This window comes from Procambarus clarkii, chromosome 10, assembly GCF_040958095.1.
Source record: "Procambarus clarkii isolate CNS0578487 chromosome 10, FALCON_Pclarkii_2.0, whole genome shotgun sequence".
NCBI lineage: Eukaryota > Metazoa > Arthropoda > Malacostraca > Decapoda > Cambaridae > Procambarus > Procambarus clarkii.
Genome location: NC_091159.1, coordinates 35,506,944 through 35,529,375, shown reverse-complemented (window position 1 = coordinate 35,529,375; position 22,432 = coordinate 35,506,944). Strand labels below are relative to the sequence as shown.

Here is a 22,432-nt window from a genome sequence, read left to right as displayed (position 1 = left end):
CAGTGTTTTTTTCATTAACAGATTCGGGAGCTTAGAGCCAGTGTTGCGAGTACAGGCTGAGTACCATACTTCATCCCTCTCTCTCTCTCTCTCCCCTTCCCTCTATCTATAAGCCCTTATCCACCTCCCATTCCATCCTCTCTTCTCCCTCCCCCTCCCTTTCCTTCCCTTAAAACATCCCTATCCACCCCCCACCCAATCCCTCTCCCACTACCCTATGTATCTCGTTTCCTTTGCTTTACTCTAATCCATAGCCTCCTCTCGCTCTTCTCTCCCTCTCTTCTCACGCCGTCTACCTCTCCCATTTACTTTCCTCTCCCTTCCATCGATCTTCTACTCAGCTAAATCCCCAGCCGCTGAACCGTATGTAGAGTGGATTTCAGTCATCACTCTCTGGGCTAAGTCCGAGACCGGTCCGGTACCACTACCTCCACAGTCATCAGCCCCAAGACCGGCCCGTTACCACCACCTCAACAACAGAACAACGGGCTCACCATAGCCCGTGCTACTTGGAACTTTGTTCCAGGTAGCGAATTTTTAACAACAACCACCTCAACAGTCATTAGCCCCAAGACCGGTCCGTTATCACTGTTACCACCCTTGAGACTAAATAAGGTTCTTCTCCCCGCAGTGCAATAAAAGATAATAAATCGGCCTTGCCAACAACTGTCTAGGGGTAAATATAAATCACTGCATAAAAATGGAGAACAATATATTTATGCTAAGGGGGACAATCATAAAAACACTTAAATGTATCAATAATAACCAGAAATATTCTTCAGCATGCAAATCATAGAATAACCTCCTTATTGAGATATGAGCACTATCACTAAGACATGGATTAATTAGAGAGATATATACAATATGATCTAACCAGATAATTAACATTTATATGGGCTAAAATAACAGTGACCAATGACTTAACTTAAAACACATCTCCACTCGACTTCAGCCGCCACGCTTCTGCCCACGCCTTGGACCGCAGGCCAAGCGTCTACCAAAAAATCGTCCACACAAAACATTGTGGAAAATCTAATAATAAAACGCAGCACTAATATTCAAAACATTATTAACCTAAAGAATAGTAAACACTGGTACAACATTCTATATAATAATACAGAAACCAAATATGGGCATAATTTAAGGTGAAACTATAAACACTCAATTGACAACAATGTTCCCACACTGGCCATATCCAAATATGGTCAACCGCCCACACGGAGAAACTACATGAGAAATTAACACCAAAAGCCTCACACAATATAATGTAACTCATGCACACTACTGCATGCTATAATATATATATATAACATACAAATCTTATATCATACAACTAGATGCTATATTAAAGAACAAGACAATAAAGTAATATGAGAATCAAGAGTAATGCAGAATCCTAGTGAGATTCGTAACAATCACTACACGGATTTATCTGTTAATTATGTCTTCTTTATGAGAACTTTTCGTTCTAATATATTTAGTCCATTTCTTTGCTAGGCCTATAGGAGAGATTTTCATTAAAAGTCGATTAATAAATGAAATATCAACTCAAAAAAAATACGCATAAATGGCTGTATACTTATAATTGAGTTTGCACAAATTTTCAGTGTATTATTTACGTAACATAAAGTACAAATAATATCATTACGCGTAAACATTATAATTATAATAATTCTACATTATATAATCTAGATTTAGATTTAGATTTAGAGGATAGCATCGCCTTCTCAACGTGTTTTAGAAGTATTAAGCTATCAGGAACACTCAGATGTCTGGTAACACAAGCGTGTGTGTTGCTTCAGGAGTGCTGAAGAATATACAGGAACTAAATATTACCGGCCAGGTGTGGACAGGTGCTGTGGCGCGGAGGAAATGTCGTCACAGATGATGGCTTATACTGATACATCCCCTCCCTTCCCTAGGAGCCTTCTGCACCACCCCTTCCCTAGGAGCCTTCTACACCACCCCTTCCCTAGGAGCCTTCTGCACCACCCCTTCCCTAGGAGCCTTCTACACCACCCCTTCCCTAGGAGCCTTCTGCACCACCCCTTCCCTAGGAGCCTTCTACACCACCCCTTCCCTAGGAGCCTTCTACACCACCCCTTCCCTAGGAGCCTTCTGCACCACCCCTTCCCTAGGAGCCTTCTACACCACCCCTTCCCTAGGAGCCTTCTGCACCACCCCTTCCCTAGGAGCCTTCTGCACCACCCCTTCCCTAGGAGCCTTCTTCACGACCTCTTCCTTAGGAGCCTTCTTCACCACCCCTTCCCTAGGAGCCTTCTGCACCACCCCTTCCCTAGGAGCCTTCTACACCACCCCTTCCCTAGGAGCCTTCTACACCACCCCTTCCCTAGGAGCCTTCTGCACCACCCCTTCCCTAGGAGCCTTCTACACCACCCCTTCCCTAGGAGCCTTCTACACCACCCCTTCCCTAGGAGCCTTCTGCACCACCCCTTCCCTAGGAGCCTTCTGCACCACCCCTTCCCTAGGAGCCTTCTACACCACCCCTTCCCTAGGAGCCTTCTACACCACCCCTTCCCTAGGAGCCTTCTGCACCACCCCTTCCCTAGGAGCCTTCTACACCACCCCTTCCCTAGGAGCCTTCTACACCACCCCTTCCCTAGGAGCCTTCTGCACCACCCCTTCCCTAGGAGCCTTCTACACCACCCCTTCCCTAGGAGCCTTCTGCACCACCCCTTCCCTAGGAGCCTTCTACACCACCCCTTCCCTAGGAGCCTTCTACACCACCCCTTCCCTAGGAGCCTTCTGCACCACCCCTTCCCTAGGAGCCTTCTACACCACCCCTTCCCTAGGAGCCTTCTTCACCACCCCTTCCCTAGGAGCCTTCTGCACCACCCCTTCCCTAGGAGCCTTCTGCACCACCCCTTCCCTAGGAGCCTTCTGCACCACCCCTTCCCTAGGAGCCTTCTGCACCACCCCTTCCCTAGGAGCCTTCTACACCACCCCTTCCCTAGGAGCCTTCTGCACCACCCCTTCCCTAGGAGCCTTCTGCAGCACCCCTTCCCTAGGAGCCTTCTGCACCACCCCTTCCCTAGGAGCCTTCTGCACCACCCCTTCCCTAGGAGCCTTCTTCACGACCTCTTCCTTAGGAGCCTTCTTCACCACCCCTTCCCTAGAAGCCTTCTGCACCACCCCTTCCCTAGGAGCCTTCTGCACCACCCCTTCCCTAGGAGCCTTCTGCACCACCCCTTCCCTAGGAGCCTTCTGCACCACCCCTTCCCTAGGAGCCGAGCCTTCTTAACGATCCTTCTCCTGAGAGCCATTTTTGCAACAGTTTTCTTGAGATGGTTCTCTCCGTCCCGAGGATGAGGTCCTCGCCACCACCCCCTAGTGATGGGGGTCGTCGCTACTGGGAACTATTACCCGGAAGTGGCACTCAGATGCTGTTCAGACTTGGTGCCATCGCTACTCCAAACATGCGAGACAGTACCCGGTATGAAAACATGCGAGACAGTACCCGGTATGAAAACATGCGAGACAGTACCCGGTATGAAAACATGCGAGACAGTACCCGGTATGAAAACATGCGAGACAGTACCCGGTATGAAAACATGCGAGACAGTACCCGGTATGAAAACATGCGAGAGAGTACCCGGTATGAAAACATGCGAGACAGTACCCGGTATGAAAACATACGAGAGAGTACCCGGTATGAAAACATACGAGAGAGTACCCGGTATGAAAACATGCGAGACAGTACCCGGTATGAAAACATACGAGAGAGTACCCGGTATGAAAACATGCGAGACAGTACCCGGTATGAAAACATGCGAGACAGTACCCGGTATGAAAACATGCGAGACAGTACCCGGTATGAAAACATGCGAGACAGTACCCGGTATGAAAACATACGAGAGAGTACCCGGTATGAAAACATGCGAGACAGTACCCGGTATGAAAACATGCGAGACAGTACCCGGTATGAAAACATGCGAGACAGTACCCGGTATGAAAACATACGAGAGAGTACCCGGTATGAAAACATGCGAGACAGTACCCGGTATGAAAACATACGAGAGAGTACCCGGTATGAAAACATACGAGAGAGTACCCGGTATGAAAACATGCGAGACAGTACCCGGTATGAAAACATGCGAGACAGTAAACACCTCGTAACACCTGAGATCAACACGTGCGACTGGCCGGGATGGGAGAATGTAATCCTTCATATAGTTTAGGGCACCTGCATACCTCTCCTCCTTCAAAACAGGTTAATACAAGAACTGTAAGCCAGGGTGTAAGGTCGAGCATAGGCTGTAAGTCTATCATTCTTAGCTTCTCGTGTATCATTTGCCCGTGTAAGTGTAGGCATCAGGCTGCCATAACCCTTATAGAAAGTTATGATGGTACTGGCACACGCGGCCTGAACAAGCTGCAGGCAGCAGCACTCCAGCCTGGGGTTGTGCGGGCGGTATCAGCCCCCAGCGTCACGACGCTCTGTAATGATGCCCGCCCATTCATGAATATAAACTTGCCGTGCTGCCAGTGGCCATTCACTTGGCGGGGTGCGTAATGGTCTACTCCATCAGCTGGCCCATTATAGCCACGCCCCTCACCCCTCCCTCCGCCACACTTAATTGATAACGCACCGATAACATCTCTTGGGACTTTCTTCTGCTCCTCCACCACCCGCTACTCTTCCACTTCTTCCATCTCTTCACAATGGAGTAACATGGATTTACAAGTGGAAAGTCACGCCTGACAAGCTAGATATAGATCTATGATAAGATCACAAAAGAATGCTGGGTTGACTGCATCTTGCTAGACTATCAAACGCATTTGATACCGTTCCTCACAAAAGTGTGGTGTATAAGGTAGAGAAGCTGAAATAATTAGAAAGACCCTGAACTGTGTAAGGAGACCAAGGATCACAGAGATGAGGTGTCCAGCTGGAGGGAAGAAGGTGGCACCCCCCACCCCCCCCTCCTCCTCGGTTTAATCTTTACTGGAAATGAACTTAGAATGCAACCTTCCCCTTGCAACATAACATTAGTATATATAATTCACTCTCAATGATGGATATTAATGGTAAGACTGGAAATATATAACAATAAGTTATAATCTCTCACGTAATAGTCAATATATAAACTTGGATTGTGATACCGGATGGTGAGTTAGACCTTCTGGTTGAGATATGTGTAGCTCATCATGGTTCAGGCGGTGGTACGTGTACTCACCTAGTTGTGCTTGCGGGGGTTGAGCTTCGGCTCTTTGGTCCCGCCTCTCAACCGTCAATTAACTGATGTACAGATTCCTGAGCCTACTGGGCTCCATCATATCTACATTTGAAACTGTGTATGGAGTCAGCCGCACGTGTGTGTGCTTAGGGAGTCCAAGGATGAGAGTTTAATCTCATATGCCCGAAACGCTGCGCGTACTAGTAGCTTTACAAGATTGTAAATACTATGCTACGTATTCTCATAAACCCAATGTACCTTCATGTATATAAATACATAAATAAATAAATAAATAAATAAATAAATAAATAAATAAATAAATATGAGTGTTAAATCTGAATTGAAGCATAAATAAATGCTTCTTACTCCAATATTGATTCAAAACATTGATTTACTGTCCAGTCTGAGTGTAAACACTACGACCACAGACTACAGACTGGCAGGCAGTGTACTGATAGAACAGTGCCTGTAACATAATGCGTCGTGTTAAGCACAGTTTAGAGCCAGATCACACCTGACTCTAATACACGGAGCACGACAAATACTTCACTGCTCACCCAGCTTGGTTAAATATGAGCCATATAACAAAATAGATCACGTGCCGATACTGTGATGTATATCACTGTCTTCCCTGCAAGTCGAGTACTGACGGCCTGCGAGCGCGGCTACACAGCAAGGCGCCTACACCGTCACTACAGGTGATACACCGTCACTACAGGTGATACACCGTCACTACAGGTGATACACCGTCACTACAGGTGATACACCGTCACTACAGGTGATACACCGTCACTACAGGTGATACACCGTCACTACAGGTGATACACCGTCACTACAGGTGATCAGCGCCGGCAACGCCCCCCCCCCACCACTATGTCACACACTGTGCCCACTGAGGCCGGTGATCTGACGTGTAACAGGGATCACAGAGCTCGTCACGGTGCTCATAAGACCAGTGTTGACTCACTGCTGAATGAACTGGAGGACCACACCAGGTCCCTGACAGTGTCATAACAGTCAGGACCATCGTGACTGACAGAGCACACTTCCAGCTGTCAGCAGCCTTCTCCACTTTAATAATAATAATTCATTGTGTCGGGGGCCAGACAGCCAGTTCACACGTACATACAGTACATATTAGGCTTATATCAGGGTCGAATTTCCGCCCGCCCACAGGATGCAACCCCTAGTCTAGTTCCTGGGGTAAATACTTACTACTAGATGGATTGGGGTATTAAGTGATAGGAAACGCGCCCAACTATTTCTGCCCCACCCGGGATTCAAACCCGGAATTCTTGATTGTGAGTCAAGAACGAACCCGACTGTACTATCGGGGATCATCTTTATTTTGTCTTCTTGTCGTTGAAAACTACAGCTTGTAAGTTAGCTTCCAGTACTGCTCATCGTGTCCTGAGACCCTCGCTGCTCGACCTCTCGCGCGGGCAGCTAGACATAACTGAGGGTTGAGAACATAGTACTGACCTCAAACACCAGAGGGCCCGTCCACGGACCAATCAGGTATGAGAACGGCGCGGCAAGACGTCACATGATACCTCTCATTGGCTACATTAGATGAAATAGCATTGGGTGCGAGGTGATGACGTCAGTGATGTCAGAGCTGAATCAAGCGCCATTTTGTCTATACAGCATACAATATAACATACAATAACAGATAAAACTTAATAACAACCTATTACAAAAATTAAGATTCCTAGCCTAAATAAATTATACTTCTAGTCCCTCATGTCAGGTGAGGGTGTGTATTGGTCCCCCTCATTGTATCCCAACGACCTACCTCACCCTGGATGCAACCCACAACAGTTGTCTAACTCCCGGGTACTTATTTACATCAGAGGCACAGGATAAAACGTTGCCCTAACGTTTTTGGGGAAAGAAACGCTTCTGCCATGCCGCGAGAATCGGGAACTTTGGGCTGTGACCCGATACGTTGAGAAGCTGAAACAATGAGGTTCATCACTCTCCACCAGTTCCCTCACCATCACCTCCTCCTCCTTCACCATCACCTCCTTCATCACCACCACCTTCACCATCACCCCACCACCTAACACCTGGCTTCACCGTGTCCCAGGGCGGCCCTGCATCACCAGGTTCCACTCCTATCTCTCACCGACTGATAAGCTCCTCGTAACTCCGCCACCTTGTCTAATTTTCCTCAGGAATTTCAGCGACACTGAAAATTCGTTCACCGTGAGTACTCACCTAGAGGCGCTGACAGTGTTGTGCGTCAGCTCTTGAGACCGCTTTTCGACCATCACTAGTTTAATACAATGACTTGTTCACTCGTGGTTCTTAACAAACATATTTACATTTACAATTGTGTTTGAATTGCATGTCTTCTTTCGTGTTCAAGTTTGTGTTGATATATTTAGTATAATTATTATCCTACTTGTTATACCTTTCATGAATGTGTATACTTCAATCGAGTTCTCTTTGACTTTCTACATGATGTTACTCTCTTCATGAGGGAAGCTCCGCATTAATGGGATTAACATTTGTCCTGTTTCTCTACACACAACTAAGGTCATTTATGTCTACGATACGTGGCACAAACCTGCATAATGGGGGCCAGATGAATTAATCAGTTTGTCTTCTCCAATAACACATCGCATTTTGACGTCAAAATTCCAGTACGTCAAAATATGATTTACTAGAAATGCTCGCAAAATTGACAAGGTGTTACATTTTCTCTTCATAGGTCCTCACTTAGGTTAGGTTTGGGCTATATAATATATCATTTTTGTGGCATTGTGACAGCTGGAGACGACGGGCTGTTATATGCGCCCTCATCAGCTCATAAATATTGCTAACATTCTCATATAGCAAGAATACTCACATTCTTGATTGGGATTGGGTGGTTATAAATAGGAGCTGCCTCATATGGGCCAATAGGCCTTCTGCAGTTACCTTGTTCTTTGTTCCTATGTTCTTATAAGTTACTATAAACGTGGCAAGCCCGTTACAGAGGTCCTCAGCGGACACACGTAACGTGACATTACCTCATCACACCGTCACGTTCACAAACGTATCCTTAATTAAGACACCTGAGCTGATCGTCACACCTAACCGTAACAAAGACAGAGGTCGTCCAAATGTTTACATTCCTTGCGGGCTTACGGTTGAGCACATCATCCTTACCAGTTGAGAGGCGGGGCCAAAGAGCCGAAGCTCAAACCCCCAGCAAGCACATCTCGGTGAGTACATCAGGGCCTCGTAGCCTGGTGGATAGCGCGCAGGACTCGTAATTCTGTGGCGCGGGTTCGATTCCTGCACGAGGCAGAAACAAATGGGCAAAGTTTCTTTCACTGTAAGTGCCCCTGTTACCTAGCAGTAAATAGGTACCTGGGAGTTAGTCAGCTGTCACGGGCTGCTTCCTGGGGTGTGTGGTGTGGAAAAAAAAAAAAGTAGTTAGTAAACAGTTGAGAGGCGGGCCGAAAGAGCAGAGCTCAACCCCCGCAAAAACACAACTAGTAAACACATCAAGACACGTGCGTCCACCTGGCCATACACAGCCGCAGCATCCCTGCACCAGAGATAAGACAACTGTACACCAACACATCACCTACACAGGACCCAATCTGACAAAGCACCAGAGATGAGACACCTTTATTTATATTATTTATTTATATGCAGGAAGGTACATTGGGGGTTAAGAGAGAACATAGGAATGATGTTGATTTTACAATCTTGTAAAGCCACTAGCACGCATAGCGTTTCGGGCAAAAATAACTGATAAATACAGATAGTGTTTAAGGATATATTTATCCCAAAGCCACTACCAGGGTCCCTGTAGCACCTTCGAGAATTCCGGGTTCCAATCCCGGGCGGGACAGAAATGGTTGGGCACATTTCCTTTCACATAATGCCTCTGTTCACCTAGCAGTGAATAGGTACTCTAGGAGTTAGGAGTTGTTGGATTTCATCCTGGGCGGGGTTAGAAATTCGGCCGGGGCTGAGGGGGGCGCAGGGAAGACCTTGGTAAAAGGCAAAACGTGTATGAATACACTCTTGCTTCCTGTCCCCTGACACAATGAATTCAATGAATTACCCGAAACGCTATGCGTATTAGTGGCTTTAGGTATTGTATGTACTAGCTCTATAAATCCAACATTATGTTTGTAAATCAACCATGTACGTCCTGTTCTTGAATAAAAATGTATTATTTATTATTTAAAGTTATATGTTTATATAGTTAAAGAAGAAGCTTGGTCGCCGACCGGGCCGCGGGGACGCCAAGCTCCGGAAGCACCTCAAGGTATATTTGCGATATCCCTATTAACATCTATATATTATGTAAACATCTTAAGGAGTTGCTCCCAAGCGCCTTCGATAGCTCAGTTGGTAGAGCGGTGGACTGTAGTCGGGCAATCAACAGACATCCATAGGTCACTGGTTCGAATCCGGTTCGAAGGATAGTTTTTGTAGTTAACTTTTGCAGCTTCTATAAACACGTTGTAAAATTACATTTATTTATTTTTATAAATCATTTAACGGTACACCAAAATAAATCACATAACTTTTAACATTCTCAGGATATCCTAAATCAAAGAAAAACATTTCCCGTGCCGGGAATCGAACCCGGGCCTCGCGGGTGAGAGCCGCGTATCCTAGCCACTAGACAACACGGGATGTGAGTGTCGCTGCTTATTTAAGGCATTTTCTGTCTTCTGTAATTCTACCACTCACAGGATGAGTGTGGAGGAGCACAGTATACTACCACTCACAGGATGAGTGTGAGGGAGCACAGTATACTACCACTCACAGGATGAGTGTGAGGGAGCACAGTATACTACCACTCACAGGATGAGTGTGGAGGAGCACAGTATACTACCACTCACAGGATGAGTGTGAGGGAGCACAGTATACTACCACTCACAGGATGAGTGTGGAGGAGCACAGTATACTACCACTCACAGGATGAGTGTGAGGGAGCACAGTATACTACCACTCACAGGATGAGTGTGCAGGAGCACAGTATACTACCACTCACAGGATGAGTGTGAGGGAGCACAGTATACTACCACTCACAGGATGAGTGTGGAGGAGCACAGTATACTACCACTCACAGGATGAGTGTGAGGGAGCACAGTATACTACCACTCACAGGATGAGTGTGCAGGAGCACAGTATACTACCACTCACAGGATGAGTGAGGTGGAGCACAGTATACTACCACTCACAGGATGAGTGTGGCGGAGCCCAGTATACTACCACTCACAGGATGAGTGTAGAGGAGCACAGTATACTACCACTCACAGGATGAGTGTGGCGGAGCATAGTATACTACCACTCACAGGATGAGTGTAGAGGAGCACAGTATACTACCACTCACAGGATGAATGTAGAGGAGCACAGTATACTACCACTCACAGGATGAGTGTAGAGGAGCACAGTATACTACCACTCACAGGATGAGTGTAGAGGAGCACAGTATACTACCACTCACAGGATGAGTGTAGAGGAGCACAGTATACTACCACTCACAGGATGAGTGTGGCGGAGCATAGTATACTACCACTCACAGGATGAGTGTAGAGGAGCACAGTATACTACCACTCACAGGATGAGTGTAGAGGAGCACAGTATACTACCACTCACAGGATGAGTGTAGAGGAGCACAGTATACTACCACTCACAGGATGAGTGTAGAGGAGCACAGTATACTACCACTCACAGGATGAGTGTGGCGGAGCACAGTATACTACCACTCACAGGATGAGTGTGGCGGAGCATAGTATACTACCACTCACAGGATGAGTGTAGAGGAGCACAGTATACTACCACTCACAGGATGAGTGTAGAGGAGCACAGTATACTACCACTCACAGGATGAGTGTAGAGGAGCACAGTATACTACCACTCACAGGATGAGTGTGGCGGAGCACAGTATACTACCACTCACAGGATGAGTGTAGAGGAGCACAGTATACTACCACTCACAGGATGAGTGTAGAGGAGCACAGTATACTACCACTCACAGGATGAGTGTAGAGGAGCACAGTATACTACCACTCACAGGATGAGTGTAGAGGAGCACAGTATACTACCACTCACAGGATGAGTGTGGCGGAGCACAGTATACTACCACTCACAGGATGAGTGTGGCGGAGCATAGTACACTACCACTCACAGGATGAGTGTGGCGGAGCACAGTATACTACCACTCACAGGATGAGTGTGGCGGAGCACAGTACACTACCACTCACAGGATGAGTGTGGCGGAGCACAGTACACTACCACTCACAGGATGAGTGTGGCGGAGCACAGTACACTACCACTCACAGGATGAGTGTGGCGGAGCACAGTATACTACCACTCACAGGATGAGTGTGGCGGAGCACAGTACACTACCACTCACAGGATGAGTGTGGCGGAGCACAGTACACTACCACTCACAGGATGAGTGTGGCGGAGCACAGTACACTACCACTCACAGGATGAGTGTGGCGGAGCACAGTACACTACCACTCACAGGATGAGTGTGGCGGAGCACAGTACACTACCACTCACAGGATGAGTGTGGCGGAGCACAGTACACTACCACTCACAGGATGAGTGTGGCGGAGCACAGTACACTACCACTCACAGGATGAGTGTGGCGGAGCACAGTACACTACCACTCACAGGATGAGTGTGGCGGAGCACAGTACACTACCACTCACAGGATGAGTGTGGCGGAGCACAGTACACTACCACTCACAGGATGAGTGTGGCGGAGCACAGTACACTACCACTCACAGGATGAGTAAACACATCAATTAACATCCAGTTTATATTTTACTTTTCAGAAGAAAACAAAAACTCTTCCTCACTCCCATGTGGTCTAGTGGCTAGGATACCTGGCTTTCACCCAGGAGGCCCGGGTTCGATTCCCGGCATGGGAATTGTTTTCGGTTCTTATGGTGAGTAAAATGGTGTAACCTCACTTTAACTACGGAACTACGACAACGTATACAAACCACACGGTTAACTTTCCGCTGTTCTTGCAACGCGCAGGATCACTAAAAACACTGCAAATGATACTTGCACTAAGCAAAGACAGTCCTGGACTATGACAAAGAAGCTTAAAAGGTGTCAGTAGACGAGCACTGATGAAATTGAAGCAAGCAGAATAGAGAAAACACTCTGTCTCAGTGTATATCATGGTCAAATGAATCAATACAATGAAACAGGGCAAGTAACAAAGTCAGTAGCTCCAATATAACTTGGCTATAAATACCTCTGGAAGTTGAGCTTGTATGGAGGTCTATAGATGACACTAAAGACACCAGTGCCTTTGTCTTTGTCCACCAGTGTGAACAAAGACAGAGACAGACATTAGAGCTCTACATATTATACGGTGATAATTTAGCCATTTAGACAGATTAAAACATACTTCTCTAGAGACAAGTATTTATAATACTTTATGTAATAGCCTTTAACAGTAGCACTGTATCTACTGAGAGAGAGAATCTGTACATATTACACCTCCAAGTAGCCTGTACACAAAGCTACACTAATACCATGTAATTAACACCATGTAATACCTCTTACTCTCCCTGTAAACTACACGTTGTTTTTCCATTATATATTACCTGTCAAATTATAAGTTAAATATCACTCTCTTTATGCCAAAAATGTAAGGTTGATTTAGACTGTTGTACACCTGTTTAGTCCAGACCATTATCGTAATAAATCGTGTAAGGTACTACGAATAAAGTTCATCTTTCTGAATCTGAATCTGCACTACTATGAACGTTTTTTATGTATGACCTCGACATGTTCAGCCCGTTCTTTTGACTGTCCGATAACCACCAAAATTGTCAGTATGCTGAAAGAATTAAACATACCTTGCATTCATGATAGACTATTTGACATCAAGCTTATGAACGGGCTAAAGCTTCTTCGTGATAATAAAAGAAAACCTTGTATCAGTTGAACTGTTAAAACACATAGTGGATCTAGTGACTATAGATGGCTTCAAAGAACATCTACCCATATTAAAATAGCGAGGCTGCATAATGTGTATGTTACTTGTATAGATGGAAGAGCGCAGCACTTCCTACCACCCTGGTAAGTAGTACCATTTAACATCCTGACGCCTACATACCACACCAAGAAACTAATCACATACAACCCTCATGCTCAGCTTGCTGCTAAATTAAGGACTCAGAAACACATACACAACACACTACAAACATCACAAACACCATAAACAGTGACAGGTCACACAGGAGGGCGGGAAGCGCTCTTATTTTGCCCGATGGAACTACAACTGAAAGGAATATGAGTCATTAACTAGGCATCCACCTTGCTAGCTGAACTGTATTTATTGAGAGCAAACTTCATAGGTTGTCGACGTTTCAATCAAGCCGACTACAAAGTTCAGTTCAAAAGTTCAGTACTTCAAAAGGGCAACAGATTTTTTAATTTCACATTTATTTATTAATATATATATATATATATATATATATATATATATATATATATATATATATATATATATATATATATATATATATATATATATATATATATATTGTGACGATAATCTCTCTCAAGAGAGATTTGGCCTGCTCTTTCCTACATCATGTTACTTCAGTACATCTACAACATCTAGATACTACAATCAAGAGTAGTATATATTTAGTAGAATACGTTTCTACAGGGGGTATACGTACCCTACACTCGCTCTCCAACTCCACTCCTCGCTGTCGGCGCACCACCCTCGTCGATTACCAAACTACCGCTTCCAGCCAGCACGCTTCCCATTGGTGAATCAGCGACTCCACTCGACTTCAGCGCCATCTGCATAGCCTATGACTAAGCGTGTACAAGCAGTTGGAGTTAGAATATTCTGTGCTCTCAAGGCTGATACATCCATCTAGCATACGCTCTGTGTTTTAGTGGAGGTTTTCAGCCAGCCAATATTCTCGGCACCTTTTACTCATTTTTTGTCTTGTTCATTGTAGAATAACGTAACCATTATTTAATATATATTATTTTTTGTCTTTGTATTTTTGTATAATTCGCACTGTACATAGCCAAGGGATTATCCTTGTTCATATTTGCTTAAGTCAATTAAAGATTCATTGTTCATGATTTGTTTTGCGTGTTTTTCCCTTTTGCTTGACCACAGGAGGCAACAGCCAAGCAGTCATCTTTTTTTTCTTTTTTTTACAAATGTAATTGGCATTGACACCAGCCATTGGGAGGATTGCCGTACACCTACATTTTCCCATCACTATATAGAGGAGCTGGACGAGGTCTTCGAACACTGATTGGTATATTGTTGTATAAGTGTGTGTTTTCTGTAAACTGTAGCATTGCAATAAAATCAAATAAAAAAAATAATAGGGGTGGTAGGAGAGGAAAAGATTAAAGTATTCAGTGAGAATCCACAAGGTCTTCTCTGAACACTATTTATTTTCTTCTTCGAGGATGTGGGTCCCTTTAATTAAACCAGTGGTGGTACCTCTAAATATATATATATATATATATATATATATATATATATATATATATATATATATATATATATATATATATATAAATAATTTGTTATTAAAGTTTACCACACTTTATGCAACAGAAGTTTGGCTATATCTACCTATCACAGAGTTGCATTCTGTACGTAGTTACTGCCAATTTGCCTAAATTCAGTAACTAGTGACTGAAGGAATGTCCATTAGGTTCTTGACAATATTTCTACTATTTTTCTCTTTACTGTGAGGTTGTTCCCAACTTGTGAAGCCGACAGAGAATCTCGTAGCAGTCTGTGTCACCCTGTCTGCCGGGTCGTCAGCTAGCTGTGTCACCCTGTCTGCCGGGTCGTCTGCCAGCTGTGTCACCCTGTCTGCCGGGTCGTCTGCCAGCTGTGTCACCCTGTCTGCCGGGTCGTCTGCCAGCTGTGTCACCCTGTCTGCCGGGTCGTCTGCCAGCTGTGTCACCCTGTCTGCCGGGTCGTCTGCCAGCTGTGTCACCCTGTCTGCCGGGTCGTCTGCCAGCTGTGTCACCCTGTCTGCCGGGTCGTCAGCTAGCTGTGTCACCCTGTCTGCCGGGTCGTCTGCCAGCTGTGTCACCCTGTCTGCCGGGTCGTCAGCTAGCTGTGTCACCCTGTCTGCCAGCTGGACCATAAAAAAGGTCCATGGAGCGATCATTTACCCGTTGTGATGGGGCGGGACAAACGTCATTCGGGAGATAACCAGCCCTTGGTAACCTCATATCCAGGTCATCTATGTGGAAATGTGGACTAACTCGCTCTAAACTGTCCCAGCCAGGGACTGCCGGGAGGGGCGCAGGGGAGGTACAGTACTACTAGGAGGGAGGGAAGTACTGCGGGGAGGGTGTACAGAGAGAGAGAGAGAGACACACACACAGAGAGAGACAGACAGGGAAAAAGAGACAGAGACGAGACGAGAGAGAAGAGAGAAGGATAAGGAAGATGAGAAGGATGGATAACCGATGGATCAAGGAAATCTTATAAAAAGTTGTGAGCGAGAAGCGAGAGCACGGCCCGTCCTGCCTCCCGTGGAGACCCTCCCTCACCTCTGCCTCCCGTGGAGACCCTCCCTCACCTCTGCCTCCCGTGGAGACCCTCCCTCACCCCTGCCTCTCGTGGAGACCCTCCCTCACCCCTGCCTCTCGTGGAGACCCTCCCTCACCCCTGCCTCTTGTGGAGAGCAAAGTGTCAGGCTTCTTTTACCATTGAGACATATCCACATCTTCCGGCAGTAATTAACAGCTAATTTCCCGTGTCTCTCCCGGTTGCCAGACCCGGATACCTTAGGGTGAGACAGTCCCATCTCAGGGTGGCGGCAGCTTACCCTGTTCTACGATCCCCACAAACACTGCGGTGTTCCACCTCACCCTCTTGAATCGACACTGTAAAAATTACAACTGTTTTACCTAACCAGAAACGTATGTACATAACTCGCATAACCTAGCGAGGCCGATGCATTGAAAACGTATATTTTGCGGTGCTCTAATATTTACAAATATATTGCATTTGAATGGGCTTCTCGAGCTATTGAAGCATTTCTCAAAATGCTTCAATAGCTCTTTTTTTATTTTATTTTTTGTAAACGCGTGAGTGCAGGAACAGATGACTACTGACTCCTGTTAACAGGTTGAAAGCTTCCCTCTTTTTCTTTTCCATAGCGTCAACCTGTCTTCTTTAAAATAACGTCGCTTTTGGCTGTTTGCCTGTATAACCGAAAGTTTTTTTTTTTTTATTATTATTATTTTCTACCACAGACGTGCCCCCTCCCCGCTCAGCTCGTTGTCGCCGTCTGGGGGCTTAGTGGGCGGCTGCCGGAGTGTGATGCTCCTTGGGACAGTCCTCTGTCCTTTTCTAGCCTTGTGCTCCTGCTGCCGTCCTCTCCAATTCTGCTGGGCATCTTTTCCTTTTCCTTCTGTTTCGTTTTTCTCCCCCCTCTTCTCCTATCTGCTTGCCGTTTCCTGCCGACCTTTTGCTCGTTCTGGTTCTTCCCTTGGACTTCTTCTACTTTGACGCCCGGGTGCTTGAGGAGGCATACTCTTGCACCCGTAGAACTGCAGTACCCGACGTCGAGAGCGAGGGGAACCTTTTATTGTCAATCCCCACTTCGTCACTGAACCCGATCTCGACGGACTGTCGGTTTCTTAAGGTGGCGTTTGTGGGGCGTATACTCACGACGCACCCCTAGGAGGCCCCGACAAGATCGGCGATAGCTTCTTGTTGGGTGTCCTGCCTCTAATTGTGGCTCCATGGTGGGTGTGGGGGCACATTCGTGAGTGAATTCGTAATTTCGTCAAGATGATAACCCCTGTTTCGGCTGCTTCTGGCTTACCTTTTCAGGCTCGTGGGGTGGGCGACCAAGCCCCCGAGTCGGTCCGTATTGGAAGACCGGGCTCTGTAGCCTCCGCTGCATTGGGCCCCGACCTTGCTCCTCCTTTGGCCTCTCTGACTCCTTCCCCTGGCTCCCCTCCCTCCTCTGTGGTTGGGTCGAGCCCCAAGCCCCCAGTGGTGACTACCTCGTCCCCTGGCGCGGCTCCTTCTCTAGTTGTAACTACTGCGCCTTTTAACCCCTCTCTCTCTGGGGGTTCTCACCGCCGTTCTCGTCACGGCCGCCCTCGCTCGATTCCTTCCAGTTCTGCTACCTATCAAGCCTTGTTTGGTCCCGCTTCGTGGGCCAAATATTTTGATCTCCTCCCTCTTGATTCTGCGCCTCCTGACGATTTCTCCCTTCATCGACATCTCATTGATTCCGTGGATGCCTCCATTACTTTTAACCCCACTCGTCTCGGTACGCGTGTCGTTGCTGCTCCTCAGGATGCTGCTTCCCGCTTGGCTGCCTTATCCTGCCTTGGCGAGACCCCCGTTCGGGTCTCGAAGAACGTTCAGTTGAATGCCAGTGTTGGCACTATTTTGCTCCCGCCCCATGTTGCGACCGGTGTTCGGGACCTACGCGACTGCCACGACGATATTCGACATATCCTCGCTGCCCAGGGCCATTCTATTCTCCAGGTGGACACGTTTACTCGTCCCCCTCGTGGTAGTCGCCGTCAACCCCTCCGGGTTGTGAAGATTACCTTTGATGGTAGGACCCTTCCACCCTCTGTCATTCTTGCTGGTGCCAGGTGCTCTGTCCAGGAGTACATTCCTTCTCCTCGGCTCTGCAACAAGTGCTGGAGGTTTGGGCATGGTGCCCTCCGCTGCTCCGGGACTGTCTCTCTCTGTCCTTTGTGTGGTGGCGAAGGTCACTCTAAGTCGGAGTGCGCTTCTCCCCAGGCTCGTTGCCTCAACTGCGGTGAGGCCCATCCTACCTTCTCCCGTGCGTGTGTCCATTACAAGCTTGAGGCAGCCGTCCTCAACTTGAAGCACCGGGAGCGTTTATCTTTTCCTGAGGCGAGGCGCCAGGTTCGCCGGCTCCCGCCTTATGCTAATATCTCTTATGCTCGCGTGTTGCGCTCTTCCTCTCCTCGTCCTTCCCGCCTTCCTCAGACTCACAACCGTTTCCAGGCCTTGGACCCTGATGCGCCCACTGCCCCCTCCTCTGTCCCTTTGGGTTCTCTCCCGAAGGGTCCTCCTCCTGGTCCTCTGTCTGGGGTTCCCCTTCCTTCTACCCGGTCTGTCGTGTCTTCTGTGTCTCCTTCCTCGTCCCCCTCCGATCCTCCTTCCCATCCTCTTCCTCCATCTATCGGCTCTCCCCGCCGCCTGTCGGTGCGGGCGGATGTCCATCGCTCTCCTAACGGCCGTCGTGTGTGCTCTCGTTCGGCTTCTCCTGTTGAGACACTGGAATCCGTTGCCCGGTACGTAGTTGCTGGGACACCGGTCTCTTTAAGTCAGAAGCGTAAGCCTGGCTCCTCTCCTTCCTCTTCCCCGGCGGGTAAGAAGGCTTCGCTTTCTTCCTCAGCTCCTCCTTCTGGCTCTGTTGCTCCTTCCACTCCCGTTTCAGTGCTTGCGCCCCCTGTTCCCGCTATGGAGGTTTCTTTGGCCCCTGCTTCCCTTTCGGTTGCTGCTCTTGCTGGGGTGCGCTCCTCTCTTTCTCCTCCCCCTCTTCCTGCTGCTGTCCTTGACTGCTCCTCTCCGTTGTCTCCTCCTCCTCCTCCGGACCCTGCCCGCCCACCTCTGATCTGTTCTCCCGTTTCCTTCCCTCCGTCTTTGCTCAGTTTACCCATGCCCCCTAACCCTGACTTTGCTGACCCTGATCCCGACCCTGATATTCTTTAACGTGCTCTGTTGGTCTTTCGCCTTTGTTTCTTCCTTGTTCTCTGTTTTTGTCCTTTCTCTTCTCGTCGTTGTCCATTCTTCAATGGAACGTTCGAGGTTATTACGCCAATTTCCTCGAACTCCAACTTCTGGTTTCGCGGTTTTCGCCCCTTTGTGTCTGTCTCCAGGAGCCGATGCTTGGTGCTCGTCCTGGTCGTTTTCGTGGCTATTCCTTTCTCTCCCCCCCCCCAGCCATTGCTGGGGCTTCTAATTCTTCTGCTCTCTTGATTCGGGCTGATGTTCCCTTTGTTCCTTTACTTTTTCCTTCGCCTCTCCATTGTTCTGCTGCTCGTATCTTTGTGGGGAAATGGTACACAGTTTGTTCCATTTATCTCCCCCCGAGTGTCCCGCTCTCTCTTCCTGATTTGAAACACCTCCTAGACTCCTTGCCGGAGCCTGTGCTCCTGCTGGGTGACTTCAATTGTCGTCATTCTCTTTGGGGTGACGTTCTGACGAATACCCGGGGTCGCCTCCTTGAGCCGTTTCTCCTCTCTTCTTCCCTGTCTCTTCTGAATTCTGGTGAGCCCACTCATTTGGACTCTCGAACTCGTACCCTTTCTTGTCTTGATCTTTCTCTCTGCTCTTCTTCTCTTTACTTAGATTTCACATGGCAGGTTCTTGATGACCTCCATGGAAGTGATCATTTCCCCATCCTTGTTTCCTTTTTCTCTTTTCGCCCTTCCCTCTCTTTCCCTAGGTGGCAGTTTGCTAAGGCGGACTGGACCCTATTTTCCCTCAGTGCTACTCTCTCTGACCTCTCCCTTCTGCCCCTCTCTCGCGCTCTCCTCCTTTTTCATGACACTGTCTTCGACGCTGCCCTCCGCTCTATTCCTCGCTCTTCCTCTCGGGGTCCACGGAAGTGCGTTCCCTGGTGGAATGCGGACTGTGCTCGGGCTGTCCGCTGTAAGCGTGCAGCCTGGAAGAAGCACCGCCGTAGGCAGACGACCGATTCTTTTCTTTTCTTTCGGAAAGCGAGTGCGGTGGCCCGTAGGGCCATCCGTACGGCTAAACGTGAATGTTGGGCATCTTATGTCTCGACAATTACGTCCGAAACCCCTCTGGCCCAGATCTGGAAGCGTATCCGCAAGATAGCGGGTAAGTTCGTTCCCGATGTTTCACCGGTCCTTCACCTCCATGATACTCTTGTGGCGGACCCGTTGCAGGTCGCTTCCGAACTGGGTTCCCACTTTTCTTCTGTTAGCTCTGGTCTTCATCTTCCCCAATCTTTCCTTCTTCGTAAACCTGTCCTTGAGTCTCGTCCTTTAGATTTCTGCACTCATCTTCAGCTTCCCTATAATGATCCCTTCTCTCTCTCTGAACTTCGTTCTGCCCTGGCCCTCTGCGGTTCTACGGCGGCGGGCTCCGATGGTATTCATTATGAGATGCTTCGCCATCTCCCTCCGAGCACGTCTCAGTATTTACTGAGTCTGTATAATCGGATCTGGGAGTCGTCGTCAGTCCCTGAGGACTGGCTCGATGCCGTTGTCCTCCCTGTTCGCAAACCGGGGTCTCTGGGTACTTCCCCTAAGGACTTTCGCCCTATTGCTCTCACAAGTTGTGTCTGCAAACTCTTTGAACGTATGGTTAACGTTCGTCTGATGTGGTTCCTGGAACACCATCACCTCCTCTCCCCTTCTCAATTTGGTTTCCGCAAGTGCCGCAGCACGACTGATGTCCTGGTGAACTTGGAGGTCTATATACGTACTGCTTTTGCTGCGAAGACCTCCGTTGTTGCCGTCCTTTTTGACCTAGAAAAGGCTTACGACACCACTTGGCGTTATCATATCCTATCTCAACTTCATTCTTTTGGCCTTCGTGGTCATCTCCCTCTCTTTCTCCGCAGCTTCCTCTCTCGTCGTTCCTTTCGGGTGCGCCTTGGTACCGCTCTCTCTCCCTCTTTTCAGCAATACGAAGGTGTGCCCCAGGGTAGTGTTCTGAGCACTACTCTTTTTCTGGTTGCCCTCAATGGTCTTCTTTCCTCTCTTCCTTCTGGTGTCTTCTCCGCTCTCTATGTCGATGATCTTACCCTTTGTTGTCAGGGTGATGATTCGCCTCTCCTTCAACGCCGGCTTCAACTTGCGATTGATGCCGTGTCGTCTTGGGCCACAGGTCATGGCTTCAAGTTCTCTACTTCTAAGACTTGTGCCATGACTTTTACGCGGAAACGGGTTGTTCTTCGTCCCTCTTTGTCACTTTATGGTCATCCCCTTGAATACAAAGATTCCGCGAAGCTTTTGGGGTTATTCCTTGACACTCGTTTGTCTTGGTCTCCCCATATCTCTTACCTCCGTGTTGAGTGCTCTAAGTCCCTTACCCTCCTTCGGGTCTTGTCCCATACTTCTTGGGGGGCAGATAGGCGCACTCTCCTTGCTTTACATTCCTCTCTCGTCCTGTCTAAGCTCGATTATGGTTGCCCTGCTTACTCGTCTGCTTCTCCTTCTACTCTTCGCCGTCTTGATGCTTTGCACCATGCTGGGTTGCGCCTCAGTTCTGGTGCCTTTCGTTCGACTCCCGTCCTTAGCTTGTATGTTGACACTGGCTTCCTGTCTCTCCAGGACCGCCGTGATCGCTACTGTCTTCGCTATCTTGCGCGGTCCTTGCAACATCCTTCCTCTCGTCTCTGTCGTGCTTTAACTTTTACCCCTCCTGCGGTTCCTGTTCCTCTTCACCACCTCCCTCTTTCTGTCCGGTTATCTCGCCTGCAGGATTCTCTTTCCGTTCGTATTTCTGATGTTTCTCCTCGTGTTGTTCCTTCTTTGCCCCCGTGGAGGGTCCCTCTTCCGCGGTTTTGTACATCCTTGACTCGTATCACTAAAGCTTTTACCCCTCCTACAGTTCTAAAACGCCTTTTCCTCGAGCACTTTTCTTCTCACTCCCGCTCCGTTTCTGTCTTCACCGATGGGTCTAAGTCAGCGGACGGTGTTGGCTACTCTGTTGTTTTTCCTGATCGCACTTATATGTGTCGCTTGCCTCCGGAGACTAGCATCTTTACAGCGGAACTTTATGCTATTCTCTATGCTCTTCGTCTCCTGCTTTCTCGTTGTCAGTCTTCCTTTGTGGTTGTTGTTGACTCTCGTAGTGCCCTCATGGCTCTCGGGTGCTTTAATCCAGTTCATCCGGTAGTTGTCGAGATCCAGCATTGGCTGTTTCTCGTTCACAGTAAATTTAAGTCGGTTGAGTTTTGTTGGGTTCCCAGCCATATTGGCGTGTCTTTAAATGAGCGTGCGGATGCTGCCGCTAAGGAAGCTGTCCGCTCTTGTCCCATCTCTCGTAAAGGCATTCCGTATTCCGACTTTTACCCGGTTATCCATTCCTCAGTCCTTACCCGTTGGCAGGCTTCTTGGTTGTCTGTTACTGGTAACAAGCTACGTACTCTTAAATGTTGTGTTTCCTCGTGGCCGTCCTCCTTCCACCGTAACCGGCGGTGGGAAACAGCTCTAGCGAGGTTGCGTATTGGCCATACTCGCTTAACCCATGGTCACTT

General features: G+C 47.9%; 1 protein-coding gene and 3 non-coding genes across 4 annotated transcripts; 2 read left to right on the top strand and 2 right to left on the bottom strand.

Moving 5' to 3' along the window:
* The first annotated feature begins 9,539 nt into the window (after positions 1–9,539).
* On the top strand, positions 9,540–9,629 carry TRNAY-GUA (transfer RNA tyrosine (anticodon GUA)). The gene is given in 2 exon segments: positions 9,540–9,576; positions 9,594–9,629. It is a non-coding gene; the product is annotated as a tRNA-Tyr (tRNA).
* A 144-nt stretch (positions 9,630–9,773) lies between these two features.
* On the bottom strand, positions 9,774–9,845 carry TRNAE-CUC (transfer RNA glutamic acid (anticodon CUC)). Its single transcript has one exon. It is a non-coding gene; the product is annotated as a tRNA-Glu (tRNA).
* Positions 9,846–12,028: 2,183 nt separating this feature from the next.
* Positions 12,029–12,100, top strand: TRNAE-UUC (transfer RNA glutamic acid (anticodon UUC)). The gene has a single exon. It is a non-coding gene; the product is annotated as a tRNA-Glu (tRNA).
* Positions 12,101–14,854: 2,754 nt separating this feature from the next.
* LOC138363292 (uncharacterized) lies at positions 14,855–15,355 on the bottom strand. The gene has a single exon (XM_069322307.1). The coding sequence runs from the start codon at positions 15,353–15,355 to the stop codon at positions 14,855–14,857; it is 501 nt and encodes a 166-aa protein (XP_069178408.1).
* Between the last annotated feature and the right edge of the window lie 7,077 nt (positions 15,356–22,432).

What these genes read in the sequence shown, in the direction of transcription:
- LOC138363292 (XM_069322307.1), bottom strand. Translation starts at nt 15,355, where the DNA reads ATGATCGCTCCATGGACCTTTTTTATGGTCCAGCTGGCAGACAGGGTG.